General features: G+C 39.3%; 1 protein-coding gene across 8 annotated transcripts in view; it reads right to left on the reverse strand.

Annotated features, from left to right (window-relative positions):
• MAP7 (microtubule associated protein 7) overlaps positions 1 to 16940 on the reverse strand; it is a 115184-nt gene that overhangs the window by 37789 nt on the left and 60455 nt on the right. For all 8 annotated transcript variants that reach the window (XM_069851966.1, XM_069851968.1, XM_069851965.1 and 5 more), the window contains exons 2-3: positions 12727 to 12795; positions 7623 to 7700 (exon numbers count right to left, since the gene is read on the reverse strand). In XM_069851966.1, the coding sequence (XP_069708067.1) occupies positions 7623 to 7700; positions 12727 to 12795 (147 nt within the window). The remainder of the gene's footprint in view (positions 1 to 7622; positions 7701 to 12726; positions 12796 to 16940) is intronic.

The following is a 16940-nucleotide window of genomic DNA, read 5'->3' on the forward strand; positions in this document are numbered from 1 at the left end:
GGCCTTTGACTCACCCCAGGTGCCACTTAGTGAATGAATGTGAGATCACTACCCAATCTGTTCTACCAGATACACTGTCTCCTGCTGGCAGCTCCTACTGCCAACCGTTCTCTTTTGCAAAAACCAAGCTTACTTTGCCATTCACATCTATTATACCACAAATAAAATCCAACTTCAGCAGAACTTAACTAATAATGTACTGCAAACAACACAATACTTTTAATCACTTTTCCATTTTCAAGCTTTTTATCTTCCTTTTTTTCATCAAACAATTGTCCACCAGTGCTAGACAGCAGTAGAGTTGGGCAGTCACCTACCACATGAAGTTTAACAAGGGCAGGTGCTGGATTTTGCACCTGAGACACAGCAACCTTGGATATACAAGCAGACTGGAAAGCGAGAAGCTGCAGAGCAACCCTGTGGAAAGATCTGGGGGTTCTGGTCAACACCAAGTTGAACATAAGCTGATAGCGTGCCCTGGCAGTCAATTGTTCCTTGGGTGCATCAAGCACAGCATTGCTAGCTGCTTGAGGGAGGGGTTTGCCCTGCTCTACTCTGCACTGGTGTGGCCCCACCTCAAGTACTGTATGCAGTTCTGGGTGCCACAGTATAAAAAGGCTAGAAAGCCACTGGAGAGTGTCCAGAGAAGGGCCACATGGGTGGCCTTCACAGGGTGAAGGGTCTAGAGGGGAAGCCATACAAGGAGTGGCTGAAGTCACCTGGTCTGTTCAGCCTGGAGAAGAGGAGACTGAGGGGAGACCTCACCGCATTCAACAGCTTCCTCACAAGGGGAGGAGAAGGAGCAGGCACTCATCTCTTCTCTCTGGTGACCAGTGATAGAACCCAAGGGAACGGCAGAAAGATGTGCCGGGGAGATTTAGGTTGGATATTAGGGAAAGGTTTTTCACCCAGAGGGTGGTGGAACAGTGGAACAAGCTCCCCAGGGAAGTAGCCATGATGTCAAGCCTGACAATTTTCAAGAAGCAGCTGGACAACGCCCTCAGACACATGGTGTGAATGTTGGGGTTTGCACTATGCAGGGACAGGAGTTGGACCTGATGATCCTTGTGGGTTCCTTCCAGCTCAGGACATTCTATGATTCTATGAATGGTTAAATGCCATTCTTGGAGGATATGGTATTACTGTCTCCTCCTGTTCCTTCTCTATAATTACCTCCTGTGAAGCTTCTGCTAATTTTCATCTTCAGAATTGTTTCCTATTTGAGTCTACTGTTGCATTTCATTTCTGGTTTATTTCAGTTCTAAGGACAGCATTGCACAGATACATATAGGCGTAGAGCTTGTAGTACTTTAAAAATATATGATTTTATGGTATCCTATTTTATTCTAAAATGCATGAACTACAACAATTATTTTTAATTTCCAATCTTTACTATTTGTTAATCTGTAGATGTTACAGAAATGGATCTTGGGGAAAAAAAAAGAAAAAAGAGAAAAATAGAGAATCATTCCATAACCCTGAACACACTAAGTAACCCAAAAAATGTAGTTGTTCAAAACTAGAATTTAATCCAACCATTTTGCACAAGTTTTGAAACATCCATTCTCCGGAAAAGCAAAGAGCACCCAAGTAGCTTAGTAGCACACATCTGAAAGTCCATTCAGCTGCAGCATGTTGGCTTTTACTCAACAGTCACTTAGATACATAGTCTAATGATCATACCAAGACAAATCACCGCTGGGAGTCAAAAGACTTCCACAGATCCTCAGATCACGTGGATCTTTTGTGCTCAGAATCTGCCTGCAATGGCAACCCAGCAGGAAAGGCTCTTCGGTTTTCTACTGAAAACAAAGCAGTTCCTGAAGGATGCAGAAATCAAGAAAAGCTAAGAATAAAAAAAATTCCCAACTTTCTTAACTGATGTCATTGAAATATTAATTTACCTATAAAAACATGGATATTGCTTGTTCTTTTTGTAATTAATGTAAATAGTTAGACCTCCTTGGGGCATTATTTTTGGTGGTTTCCATAGGCTTCAGCCTGTAATGTTGAAAAAAGTAATGGAAACAGCATATTTGAAATTCCAAGATCAAATTCATGAAGAGAAAGGCTGAAAACACTTTTATCCTTCAGCATGTAAGAGTTCTAACTTTCACATACACTGTCTCTGCTTGGAAGACAAAAAGAATGCTAAACCACTGGAGAGAACGCTAATTTTCAGCTGTCTGATTCTCAAAGAAGGGATGATAAAATAATACTTTTTGATAGAGAAAAACAACTCAATAACAGAAAAACACATCAGTGATGGACTAACCAAGGCATATGGAAGTGTTAGGCTGGAATAAATTATAACAAAAAAAAAATAGGTCTGATTTTAAATAAATGTAAAAGCTATGTCTTTCCATCACCTCTAATTTACAAGCAAAAGATAGCAGAAAATATGCACCTATCTTAACATGAGCATAAAATTATCAAGTACACGAAGCCACGATACATCTATTTTCATGAATTTAACCTCTTCCACAGACAGGGAAATAATATTTCCTGATTTTCTTTTTTTTTAAATTTTTTATTCCTGCTTATTAGAGAATCAAAGGAGAATATCGCCTTTATTTTCTCTGCTTCATGTAGACACTACTGACATTCTTGTATGAACTTTAAGGTTCAGTTTTTGCCACCTACAAGGTAAGTACACAGAGTGACATAAGTTAGTGTCCCTAGACATATGATGACATCTTCAAGAAAAACAAAAAGTTTAAAATAACATTTTTTTTATTTCATTCTCAAGTCCCTGTTTATGAATATGCAGAAACTTTTTTTCCTGCTACCCCAGGCAGAAATTAACAAATTGTAGTCTAGGCAAAAAACTGAAGTTTACTCAAGGGTTAAAAGAAGTCCACTCTAAGGTAAAAATTAGTGATTAAGTCCTATTCTGAATACATAGGTGTGCTTGGAGAAGCACAAGCCGTGTTTCATAGAGATACGTGCATCAAACACCTTACTGACAGAAGGAACCAGTGGATGAGCCTAGAAGAAACAGAAGATACCTCTAAAAGGTCCAATCAGCTTGAAAGAGCAGCCGATTCACAGGATGTGGAAGGGGAAAATACCCACTATTTACGACAGCTCCTCCAGAAGCTATGCTAAGAGCTATGCCCAGTGCTCAGCCAGTGCTGGACTCAGTACAGATATGGTCCAGCAAGAAGTCTTTTTCTTGGGACTAAGCCTTAACAACTTCGCAATACTTCTCCCCTTTGTGATAATGGATGTTGTCTGACAACACACCAGAATCACTCAAAGAAAGCCTGGTCATCATTAAAATAAAACCTGTATGCTGAAAGCTTAAACGGCCTGAGAACATTAAATTAAAGCTGGAAAATACAAAGAAATGTCACAACCTGACTCTTGTTCTATCTCATTACTTAGTACTATCTGTGAGTTTGAACAGTCATGTGGCACAAAGACAGAAAATTAGCATAAAAAAAGAATTAGAAATTGAGTCCTGGACATGCTGTTAATATTTTCTGCTTGTTCATGAACTAGTAATACTGGATTAGATTATAAAACAGCATAATTAAGGCTATACTTCTAGTACTTCTGAAGTTAATAAGAGAGCACAAGAAAACAAGGTCAATCAAGAAATGTTCCAATATTAAGAGATATATAAGACTTGAAAACAACTTTACACTAGACTTAACTAATCTAATGTGGGAGATGTTAACTGCAAACAGTGCATACTTCTTTTGTGGAAACCACATGTAGTTTCTTTCCCCAGTCACGCACACAAACAGAGAGCCATTCTTTGCAGGGGTTTTAGGCTATAAGGGAAGGGGGAGCATGCATTAAGTGTCAAAGCCTCTATTTTCGGTTTATCCACGTGAAGGAACAGGATGTCCCTCCAGCTCCTCTTTTGCTGTCCCTGTTGTCCCTTCTGCTTCTCTCACTTCAGTCCTCTTCCTTCTGGTTTACTGCCTATATAAAGGCAGATCAGCCTAGCACCGCCCCTTTCTCAATCTGCTTTTTGCATCCACCTTGGACAGACAGATTACCTGAGTAAAGGTCCTATAGCATTTGTCAGTCTTCCCAGCCTTTATCTTTTCTGACTTTATAGCACTGACCTCAGCAATTGCTTTCTCCTCTGACCGCTGTTTCACCTTTCCTCGCTGCCAGCTCCACACTGTGCAAGACTGTGATCGCCTCCTTGCTTCATTAGCAGAAAAATGGATCAGTGATGCTTTAACCATATCTAAAAATGAGGATGTTCCATCAGGCCACAGAAACGGCTGACTGAATGAATCAAAAGGTGAACTTCAGAGCTGTAATTAAAACTGAAGTCAATCCTAGATTCTCTAAGCCAACCTCTCCCCAGTAACCATGCTCTGAGGGGCATTAAGTGCAAAATTTTTTAAACTAGTGTCCTTAAAAATAATTTTTTGTGTTATAAACCCTTCTGACACTGAAGTCCTATGAGAATACACCAAAATGATTCATGTTCTAGGGTCACTGATTCCCTGTTTCTGTGGGACTTCTAACTGTGGAAATGTCAGATGAAGTTCTGTCCCCAGCTGTCAGAGATCAGAACAAGCCAGAAGGAATTCATTCACAGAAAAAAGAGATTGTAATTTTATTAATGTCATGTTTCACCAATCATCACCTTCAAATGGAAGAAGAATGTGATCTTTAAAGTATTATTTTAATGCTTATGCTTTGTAAATATTAAGAATTTAATAGATTTAGCCAACCTGAAACTCAGACACATTCTAAAAACTAAGATTAATAACACATTTTCTTAAATGAAGAGTTAAGTCAAACGGCAGGATTTTTGGCCATCTTTTGTTTTCAATGCCAGAAACTAGAAGGACCATATGCCCCTGTCAGGATTGCAGTTGTGATAAAAAAAGATCAGTCTTCAAGCAGGATTAGTGTAGATAAAACATGTACATACATAAGATTTAAAATGGTTTTCTCAAGAATCAGGGACTGAGATACTGTGAAGTGAAAACAAGAAATCTCCACAATTCCTCTTTGTTCAGCCACCACCTAAGGTTACCAGAACAAAGCCCATTTTAAAATCCCAGTTACTTTGCCTGTTGAAAGAAGAACCTACATTTTGATTTTTCTTTCCAGTTATGGAGAGCAAAGTCTATGCTAATAAATGGAACATGCTCAGAGACCAACTGGTATGGAACAACTTTCACCTGTACTACTACACTTTTACCCTCCAAAACAGGAAAAGTACTCAATCATCAACACCTGAGGAAAAGCCCATGGGTCTCCCCTGCCAAATATCAAACCTTGTTAGGGAATCAGCAAGGAGACAGCTAGTTGTTTGGAGGCAAAACCCTGCCAGGACACATCACAATAGTTTAATAATAAGAACAACTGAGTTTCAGCACCAGAGAATGCTCTTCTGTTTAATTTGCCAGTACACGCATACAACCAATATGGCAGAGTTAAGGGTGAGGCTCCTCTACCTAAAAAGCAGCAGCTTTTATTAAACTTTTCCAATTTGACCAGGCCACTGCCATGGTCGTACAACACAGCTCTGACGTGTGTGTCTCAGCTTCCAGTGACAAACGCAGCCAGTCAGCCTGACACATGGAAAGGAACCTTAGTGCCAAGCTGAAGCCAGAAGCATGACAGATCCCTTCATTTTGTCCTCCAAGAGTAGCCCCTTTTGACAGCTATCACCCTCCCCTACCACCACCTCTCTTGGGATTCCTGTTGTGCATGACCCAAGGGGGTTCGTCTCACACAGAGAGATCCAACGTTTATATTTTAAAGGGCAGATGATAGCTTCATGCATAGGCACTGTGGAAAAGAATGATAGCAGACACAGCACAAAATGAAAACATGATTACTAAAGAGCAAGTGACACACTGGAAGCATTATTTATAGAATCAAGTAAAGATTACCTAAACAATCCTTTAAAGCTCTGAATGTGCATATCAACAAGTCCACACATTGCCATATGGCAAGGAGAATTAAAATCTTGAAGCACGGCTGCTAAAAGCAGTTCCTTTATTTCTGCCCACATGAAAAGGCAAGTGTAAGAATAAAGAATAAATATCGATACAACTTATTAATCATGGCAAACATGAGTTGCACAGAAAAAAGCTAAAAATTAATCTTTCAGAAGTGTTGGGATGGTATTTCAAAAGTAATGCCTCTCCCACAGTGAAGGAACTAAAAATTCCTTCCATCTTGATGGACTGATCAGCTCAAATAGCATACACATCCCTATGCACCTTCTACATTTTCTCAAGAAAGTTCCAAAATAAGACATGAATATACAAAGTTGAAACGGGCATTTTTGTAGAAGATTTTTTATTCTTTTCAATTAGGCAGCATAACATGATCCTCATGCCCACAGGCCCACCACACACGCTATACGTACCCAGACAATGAAAATGGCAGCACTCATCTTTTCTACTCTAAACTCTCTTTAGTGAGAGAAGAGGTAGACTCTCAAGTGTGGTAAGTAAAACAAGACTGATAAAATACCTCTTCCAGCTGCAAGCAAATCCTCAGGGATACTGACCAATCATACCACAGTGAAAGCCACATCTATCACAACATAGTGGAACTTGAAAAAATTAAAGCTTGAAAGGAAACAAAAGGTGGGGGAAAACAGATCTCTAATCAACCCTCCTGTAACACCAGAATATTGCCCAATAAAGAAACGTAATAATTATTAAACTTGCATTTCGCATCATCTCCACAGAAGCAATGAACAACTGAATTTTCATTAAAAGACAGATAACATGACCTCCTGAAGCTCAAGCTGCTGAAAATGCAAACCAAAATTGTTACAGATTACTACCAGCTCTACACTTGGAGAACTGAACACTGGATTTGTTTTGGCAGTAGGGAAAAATTTCACACGAGGTATGGCTGAAATTCTCAACTTCTTCTTAAAAGAAGCCTTTGCTAAACTTGACAGATCCCCTAAATCAAAAGGAGAGGAATTAAGTTTAAATCCAACTTAATGCTGGAAAAAAAAATAAAATCCTCCCTTCAATTGCTTTACTGTTGCATGGCTGATGTCCCAGTATTAACAAAATCCAACTCTCATTTTCAGCAACACACATTTATGTAATGACATTATACAACTTCATGTTTAAGATAGACGGCTTAGGCATTTCTTTGCTATGGCTCACATGACATGAGTGACTGATTATCTAGGTTCTGCACTAATAAAAAAAAAATTGCACACCGTTGTAAAAATAATTGCTTTGCTGTACTGGAACACAAATCTTAACAGACAGCTCCTAAATCATAATGCTAGAAGACAAATAAACAGACGAAAGTACACCATGACTTTCAATTTTCCTTTTAGTTCAAAAAATTCTACATGCAAGGACACACAATTCATTCATACATTACAGGAGCATGCAGAACTCTTCCCATTTAGGAATAAAAGACTGCACATTAACTAAAAAAAACCTCTACAGTTTGAAGTTGATTTTCAAGTATATCACACAAAATGACACATTTCTCAACAGCAGTCACGTCCTGCCAGTAATAGATTCCATTTATCGATAGTCAGAAAAAAACAGTTCAGAAAAACTTAAGTAAAGCATCTCTCTCTGCACCTGAGTAAAGCACAGTTACTATAGGAGGACTGAACCTGAAAAAAAAGAATAAAGAGTAGGTCTTACCTAGCTGTTTTTCACGTTCTTCTCTCCGTTCTCTAGCAAGTCGTTGTCTGTCGTCAACTTTAAGTATTGTTGGATGATCTGCAAATGGAGGGAAGGGGGAAAATATTAGGCATAGAGCATAAAATCAAATGGTACCATGAACAAGCTTTTAGAGGAATGACCATTAAACAACTCCAGCCATTTATGACTGTATTCTAATTATCAAGATGTATAACACTCTCAAAGAATGGATGTGGTAACTAAGAGATCCAAGCAAGACTACTGCTTGTGAAAACCCAGGAAGAAGTTCTGTTTTATTCCCAAGACGTTAAAAACTCACATGCTTGAGAGCATTCTGACAAGATACTGTCTATCATTGCACAACCTCTATCCAAAATGCATTGACAAGAACTTCTATTATAACACAACACCCTCTTCCCGCCAGTATTGCTTCAAAAAAATCCCAAAAGCCCTATTTCACAAGACTGAAGAAGCTTGGTACTTAAGTAACACAGGTTGGATCTAAACACCGTCACCATTCTGGTTGAGTTTCTGAAGGTGGAATGATATTGATCTCCCCAGATGTTTGTGTGTGCATGCATTAAAAGCTGTGGTGAACATGTTAAGATAGTGCATCAAATGCATGGACTGGTATAATCTTGTACAGTAAGATGATAGTTTCCTCAACTATTCTTGTAGACTGAAAGTAAGCTACATCATTTCTTTAAAAATATCTGCAACTGGCCACTTAGATCACAGCAACAAGATTAATATGAAAAAAATCAGTGCTAGAGCCCAGGCTTGACTATAAAAATTCAGACTTGCTTGGAAAAACATCATTTGCTCAGTGAGTTCTCTGGAAAACAACAAAATGCTAAACAACTAGCATCCTACTTCCAGCCTGAGCAGTGGAGCTGTTCCAGACAAAAAGGGAACAAAATCCAAGTTACCAATTCATCTCAGCATGCTGCCAAAACTAATTTCCTACTCTTCCTGAGCCTGTTCTGTTAAACCTGGAAAGCTGTTCATTTTATGCTTTTTCACTAGCACTGAAAAAGTCTGCTTTAAATCAAAACACAAGTAAATAACACCCTTTCTCTCCCCTGCCCCTCCCCCCCCCGAAAAATTAGCTAAAAGATTTCTGGGTGTAAAGAAACGGTCTGGTTTATTTTAGTATTGAGGGGAACTCAGTTAAGTATTTTAAGATAAAGAGCTATCTAGAATACTGTCACCATGGAAGTGCATATAAAAATAAGACAACAGATCCTTTTCACTATTTACTGTGAATACATAAGTAAGGAATTTGTAGAAGCATGTAAAGTCAACCTATGTATGCATAGACTGCACACCTATGAAAAAAGTTACTAGCAAAACAAAACAGTGGCTCATAAAAACAAGGTTAAAGATATTTGCAAAAATAAATCCCTGAAATAAGGATGTGCTAGACAGATTTTGAAGTTATTTCAATTAGTCAAAACCAGATCAGTAATGTGTATTTCAGACTAGCAGAAGTTTTTGCATCAGAATGACAGGGTTTCTTGATTTAAAGAGTTCGCTGATGACTACCTTCAGTTTAATTATTCTTGAACTCTCATAGGGAAAACCCATCATCTCAACAGTCAGATACTATAGCCCCAGTTAATGGTGTTAGTGATGCAAAGGAAGAGCTGCAAGGAGAAAACCCATTGCACAGTTGGTGGGAAGAACATTCTAACACAATAGCCCCAACGAACAGTGCAACAAGTGAACAAATGACCAGCAAAGACAAAGGTTAATCCATCACCCAGTTAACAGATCAAACCTTTAATGCTGGTTGAATACCACACATTTATGAAACTGTGTTCAGCCATGCCACTCCATAGATTTGTCCAATGTATGGTGTAGATTAACATCTGGCTAATGTTAAGTAGTGTGCTGACTTGCATGCAGTCTCTTCAGCATGCAGACACAGGTCAAAAGGGTAATAATATTCCTTCTCTCTCGTGGCTGGCACATGAGATTCACAAAACCTGAATTTCTGTAGCATGAGTAATTAATGCCAGTGGAATAATGCACACCCAATATGAATTCCCCTGGACAACAAGGATCCCCTTCAAGGGCTGTCAGCAAAGTCAATGTAACATCGAGCTGACAGAGAATGATGAGACACTGGGGAATAATGTAAAATCCTGCTTCTTTTAGAACTTACTATTCTCCTTCCAGTTTTGGTTTGGTTTTTTTTTTTTCCTTTCTTGAGAGGAGAGATTTCCCTATTAGGGAGAATCATCAGTTCTTCAAAGAGACAGGAGGGTTACATGCACAGGCAAACTGAAAAACTCTCCCTTAAGAATTCCTAATTATAAGCAATGGAAGGAATAAAATAAATTTTTAAAGCTGCCCTCTGCCATTCTTTTTGAAGATATCCAATTATTTTTTATATATCAAACACCTGATAGTGTCCACAGACACAGCCTTCCTCTCAGTACCCCTGGATATTAGAACAGTCCAAAAGAATTCACATTAAGTTGCAGGCTATGCAGAATGTAAGGACATCTTCAGTAACAAGCTATTTTGCATACATTTGGTAGCACAGAGAACTAAATCAATATTGGCACAAAGATGAGGATGACACCTTTGTAGCAGACCTGCACTGGCTTTGCTCTGCTAGAAGTTAGAGTATACATTACCGTGCAAACCTTATACTGTTAATTAAAATGTCATTTCTAAGGCTTGAAAGTGATACTTCGCTATTTGGCTACAAGACCAGCCTCCAACAAGTGCATCTTGAATCCAGCTGATCTGCTGACACCCCTAGCACATAGCTTCAATAGCTTCAAATTATGGCAAAACAAGAAAGTTCACTGGACCTGCTCCCCAATTTATTCTCATGTCTCTGCACATTAACAACCTGTCAGGCAAATACCCAGGAGACTGGCATTCCTTATTCAGTATGAACACCAGGACAAGCACAAGGTACTTTGTACTGTCTTGCTTGTATCTGTCATAAGGCAATAGCCTTACAGTTGCTGCACAAGGAGATGGGAAACGTGTCATTTGCAACAAATCCTTCAAGAACACCTCAGTTCTTATAGTGGCTTTATACAGAGAATATTCCAGGAAGACTTACATGCTGTTGTAGAAGTTGTGGTCTGGTTAAGATGCAATATGTGTGAGTTCACACACAACAACCTATTTCACTACACTTACATAACATACAACTTCTTAATATGCTCGAGAGGGATGTTTAGAGATTAAATAAGCCATGGTTCTGTAAAGGGAAAATTAATTTTGTGCTTACTGATGGAAACTAAGCCTCTAAACTACATATGAAAGCAGTATTTTTCATGAATTTACCACATACACTGTTAATTCAAAATTATTTTTAAGAATTTACTAGTCATGTAGAAGATCTTAGAGGCCATGAACGGTATTTTGCAGAAACTGAGTACTGACACATCAGTCATTTTTGGTCCCTAATTATATTAACAAAAGGCAAATACAAGATTTTCAAATCTTCTATATAACTCTCACTGAACTCTCAAGTACAGTTGAGATTTGTAGAAATTAGGTAGTAATTTTGCTACATTGGTAACTGTCATATGTACTTACTACATATGGCTAGTTTCTGTGGCTTGACTAGACATCAGCTGCACTCGGTGTGACTTCGAAAGTAAGACTACTACTATTCTTCATTTCCATCTACAACCCTCTCAATCTCTTCTCACAAATGGCTGCATCCCGTCTGCCTTTGACTCCTAGGGTGCCAATTTCTTGTATTCAAGAAACTAAAAAACAACAGCCAAACTGTATGCTAGTTCACAGTGGAGCTGTGTGGAAAAAGAAATGTAAGCCACAGCATTACTTTAAAAAACACACTGCTTGGATCTCAAAACTCCCTTCCTTTTGTCTAGTTCCCTTTGCACTCCTATGCACACATTCAGAGCTGCCTTGGTCTCCCAATACTTGTTCAGCCTGTAGACACCTTCCACACAAAAATGCCATTGTTTATAATGACAGCTGTCACTCCTGCTGCAAACTCTTTGGTTTGGTTTTTAACCAAAGCACTGTTTGACACAAAATTCATATGTAGTCTAAAGAAAAACAACAATAACCCTCAAACAAACCACAAGCTCTCAGAAATTCTCTCAACACAGACTCTCACCAGCTGGATGCAAAGCTAAACCTTGCAACATGCGTCTGTGCCCTTCCTCTCTCCAGCCTCATGAATTTTATGTTTCTTTCAACACACCAGCATAGATGAAGGGAACACAGAGGCTAGGACATACTGAGAAATTAAAACTGGGGTTGAACCACTGCTGGATAAATTGGGTACTGAATGGTGTCCAATGCCAAGAGTTCCATTTTTGCTGTGGAAATATAAATTTCTTGCCTCTTTTTCCCATTGCAAGCATTCATGAATGCTGAATGCTGCAATTTGTGCTGGACCCAGCGCTGCCTGGCAATGCACGTGTTCAGCTCATACCTCACAGACATCACTGGGATTACTTCCCTCTGGGGACGTAGACCAAAGGTACCCAGTTTGGGGACACAGAAGAGTCCACCAGTACAAAACAGCCACTGAGCTGCCAGGCTGTTAAAGAGCTGAAGTGGGAGCACTTACAATGTGCAACACAAGCATCTACGCCTTCTCAATCATCCATTCAGGATCATTAATAACTGCATATTTTAAGCTTGGGTACCTGAAATGCAACACAGGCAGAATTTAGGTATTTCAGGGTCTTGGCCTAAGCATGCAAATGGAACAGAATCATGGCATCAAGGACTACATCAAGCATTTTGCTGCACAGAGTGCCAACTGTTTAAGCAAGCAGTGAATTAAATCCACACAATGGACCGATCAGGTATGATAAAAGTAATGACAAATATCTGCAAGCACAGTGGCTTCTGTTGCTTTACCCACTTCCCAACGTTCATTCCTAAATTGTACTAAATTTTTTTAGTTTTGCCTCTTTGTTGACAGAGATTGCAGCCTAAATGCATAGGAACAGTCACTGATACCAGTTTTGACTGAAGCAGTAATAGAGGTTTAAAAGCATAAAACATTAAGAAAGTTCCTAAGACAGCTGTTTTTCACATACCATTGAGGCAAACAGCTCTCTAACATGAAGCATGTGGAATGTAGTACCTGATTTATTTGTGATGTTGCTTTGTCCTGAAGTGACTTTCTTGTCTTGTATTTTAGAACCTTCAGCCTCTAAAATAAGGAAGAAAAGTGATTAACCATATTACTAAACAATAATTCAACCACTCTATTATTATGCAACTTGAACATTGCTGAATTCCCTTTAAAATCAGATCATTCAGAAATACCACTTCAATACCACTCTATACCACTTTGCATAGAAAACCCCTTAAGGTTACACAGAAAACATTGAAGCCACAATACCAGTTCCCCATTCAAGTTGCAGAAAGAGCTGGAGCAAGATTCCATTTTAAATAATCTTGGTTTTAATACAGTGTATGTTTTTTGTTTTTTTCCATGCTATGCTAATGCTATGCATGCAGCTAAGTTTTCCTCTTCCTTCTCAATGATGCTTTGGAAATCATTGCTATCAAAGAATAGCAGTCTTATTATTTTTAAATTTAATTTCCCTTGGAGGAAGCTGGATTAATCCCACTTATAAAAGCAAGCTACTGGGAATAACAGAATGAAACTGTAGAGTGACTTTGAATAAGCAAACATTCAAACATATTGCAATGTTTGGATGCAATGAGGAAACTGTTGCTAAAGGTGACTTGTAAATCCTAGGTTTCTAAAGGGAAGGTAAGAGATAGTGGTAAAAATTTCATAGATTCTACAAATTAGTAACACAGTCATTATGCAGGACAATTTATGACATGAATGAAATGTAACAGAGGAAATATTCGTATTATTTATAACAGACTTTCAAACAGACTCTCAGTCTAGAAAGAGATAATTCTGAGGTTCTACATTATTTTCTTCAAGCATTGTACCAAAGGATTATACAGTACTCCATTGCTTCAAAACAACGGTTTAAATGCCAGGCAGAAAACATACTTGTAACGGACCCTAGGCACACAGTGCAATATTTTTTCCATATTTTCTCTTCTCTGACATTTCCTTAGAATATTTTGAGACACAGCTTGAGTACACACTCATATGACCACTCACATGACAAATGAAGAAAAGAACAGATGACATAATCATGAATTTTAACGCTGCTGTATATCAAATAAAAACCAGCACAAGTTTAGTAACTAGTGTAGGTGTGCTCCCACACTAGATACCTCTTCTTCTAAGATACAGATTAAAGCAGACAACTAAACATCTAAAATCCAAACTTAAATATTGACAACACCGGTTCCAGCAAGACTAAATAACCTAACACATGAAGGAAGATATTATTTAACCACCAAACACTTGCTCTGCTGCTTATCTTGAACCACTATCTCTATACAGAAAGAATAAAAGTTGAATAAAGCAGTGTTAGAAATAAAGAGGATTGTTTTCTGAGAAGCATTCTGGCAACTTAAAAGGCTGAAGACTGCTTGGGTAATAGCATAGATATATTGGTGAAAACAGTCACGGAATCTGAGGTGTTGAGGCTGTAAGGGATTCGGAAATCACGTAGTCCACTCCTCTGCTGCAACTGGAGCGGTCATAAGCAAGCCATGCCCAGTTGGCTTTCAATACCTCTAATCATGGAGTCTCCTCAACTGCTCTGAGCAACCTGTGCCAGTCTTTAGACACTCTTTGGGGAATTAAATGCAAGTGTGAAACAATACTGTAAACAACATGTTCCTTTGGCAATACAAGCCAAATATCTGAGTTAAAATGGATTTTGTGTTGCCTAAATACCTAAGTATATCATTTATACCAAGTACCTAACAGAATAACAGAAAACAATTGAAATAACCGCAACTAAGTTACTGTATCCTCATTTTGTAATAGTAAAGAAATATCACAGGTGAAGTTTTATTACTTCAGGTCATATACTTGTGAATTTATAAGTTACATCTGCGAAATGAACTGGAAGACTAGAATACCAAAGTAAAATAAAGTATTCTGCTGCCATCCTAATATATGCACTACATTACTGTGTTTTGGTCTTGAAGGATATAGCATGGTCCTATAAAAAGACTCTGAGTAGGAATCAAAAGATACTCAGCTCTCCCTCAGCTCTGCCATTATCATACAGCATAGTATGGAACTGAAAACTAGACCTCAGTTTCTCTGTCTGGAAGCAGGAGGGGAGAGAGATGTACTGCTACTAAATACATATGCATTTCTAAACACTGAGCTCTGACGTAAAACCAGTTGCAGCACAGAATTCAGTATTTAAACATTCCAAAGTTCCAGAGGCAGAGCTGAAAAAGGGATGCATAGGCTGAACAGTGCTAGGGAGGATCTCTATGGATTCAGCTTCTAGTTTTACCTTGAACCAAGGCATTTGCAAAATCGGAAGGTTATTCCCAAAAAAACTGTTTCATGATAGAAATTAATTCCATTTACAAATCTATGATCAGTTCTGACATCTATGTGTTCACATTCAGGCAGGTTTAATCAAAGCCTCTGTCACCAGGATGAAGACAAGCTGCAGGAGGACTGATAAACAATTTCATGTAGTATGTCAATTTACCCTGTTTCTCATACACCCATTATAATCAGAAGAAGCGTGTCCAGCAAGTTGAGAGAGGTGATTCTGTCCCTTTTCTCCGCTCCTCTGAGATCCCACCTGGAGTATTGTGTCCAGTTCTGGAATCCGCAACAAAAGAAGGATAGGGAACTGTTCGAACGGGTTCAGAGGAGAGCCAGGAAGATGATCAGAGAAATGAAGCACCTATGCTATGAGGATGGGCTGACAGCAATGGGGTTGTTCAGGCTGGAGAAGTCTCAGGGGAGACCTCCTAGCGGCCTTCAAGTACCTGAAGAGCGCCTACAAGAAAGCTGGGGCAGGGATAGGATGAGGAGGAATGGCTTTAAACTGGAAGGGCGAAGATTTAGATTAGACATTAGGAAGATATTCCTCACAATGAGCGTGGTGAGGCACTAGAACAGGTTGCCCAGGGAAGCTGTGGATGCCTCCTCCCTGGAATTGTTCAAGACCAAGTTTGATGGGGCCTTGAGCAGCCTGGTCCAGCAGGAAGTGTCCTTTCCCATGGCAAGGGGGGTTGGAACGAGATGATTTTTAAAGGTCCCTTCCAACCCAAACCATTCTATGATTCTGATTTTAAACACTCAGTCACTTGTCACAGCAGCCGAGATTCCCTGTACCAAGTACCTGTAGCAAAAAAACACTTTATAACAGTAAGTAGTACTTAAAAAAGGTCTTTCATGATCAGTATGACATTATAAAAGGCAGTTTTTCTAAGGTATTCCTCCTGAAGTAAAGAAACTAGCCCTCCCCAGCTCCTCCAAAGAATGTTTGTGTGAGCAGAAAGAGGAACTACTATCAGCAGGAAACAAAACCAGCGCAAAGAGAAATTTTATCTTAAAAGATGCAAAGTTAATTAAAAGTCTCAAAAGGAAACCTTGAAAAAGGAGTAAAAGTATAAGCTCTTAGTGCCTCTTCACCTGCCACATAAATACTGGTCAAAGGAGACTGATGTGAGAGAGCAAGCAAGACAGTGCATTTAAGGGGAAAAGCCAGACCGAGAAGCAGAGACCCTGGAAGAGGGCTCTGGAAAGCAGGAAGAACATTCTCTGGAAAAAGCACAGAACGTCAATGGACCAATAAGCCGGGAAGCATCACACTGGCATTTTGGCAGGCTTTTTAAAAAACACAAGATCTATGCAGATTAAAAGCATTTGCTCTTCAGACCGTGGCAAATCAAGTGCATATTTGCACAACATAAAGCAGCTATCTCCAGTCAGGTGAACAGCAAACCAGAGCCCCCACGGCAAGGCTGAAAACCCGAAAAGAGGATGTTAAAGCTCTGCTCAGTTGAAGAAGGACATCAGCCAAAGGATGGAGGTAGCTGTACTAACAGGTCTCCACTTCCAAATGTGGAATCTTCAACAGTTGCAGCGCAGTGGGAAGAAGCACCTTGGGACCATGAGCAAAAGATGGTGCTCAGATCCCTGTCAGGGTCAGGACAGCAGCTCCCACAGAACTGCACCCACCCCAACAAAAGTCTTGACAGGGAAATTGTACATGGGCTACATTGCCGTGGATGAGAGCACAGGCAAGCCTGAGGCATGAATGCAGACCAGCTACAATTGCCTGACAGTTCAGATACACCTCTGGGTAAAGGGTGCACTGAGCAGTGAAGAGGAAACGCTGTCTTCCACTTTCTTGCTCTAATTCCACAAGTGAGAGACAGAAGTACTGAAAAACAGCCAGCAGAAAAAAAGAAATAGTTAGAACAGAGGAGGAG

Source organism: Phaenicophaeus curvirostris, chromosome 2 (genome assembly GCF_032191515.1).
Source record: "Phaenicophaeus curvirostris isolate KB17595 chromosome 2, BPBGC_Pcur_1.0, whole genome shotgun sequence".
Lineage (NCBI taxonomy): Eukaryota > Metazoa > Chordata > Aves > Cuculiformes > Cuculidae > Phaenicophaeus > Phaenicophaeus curvirostris.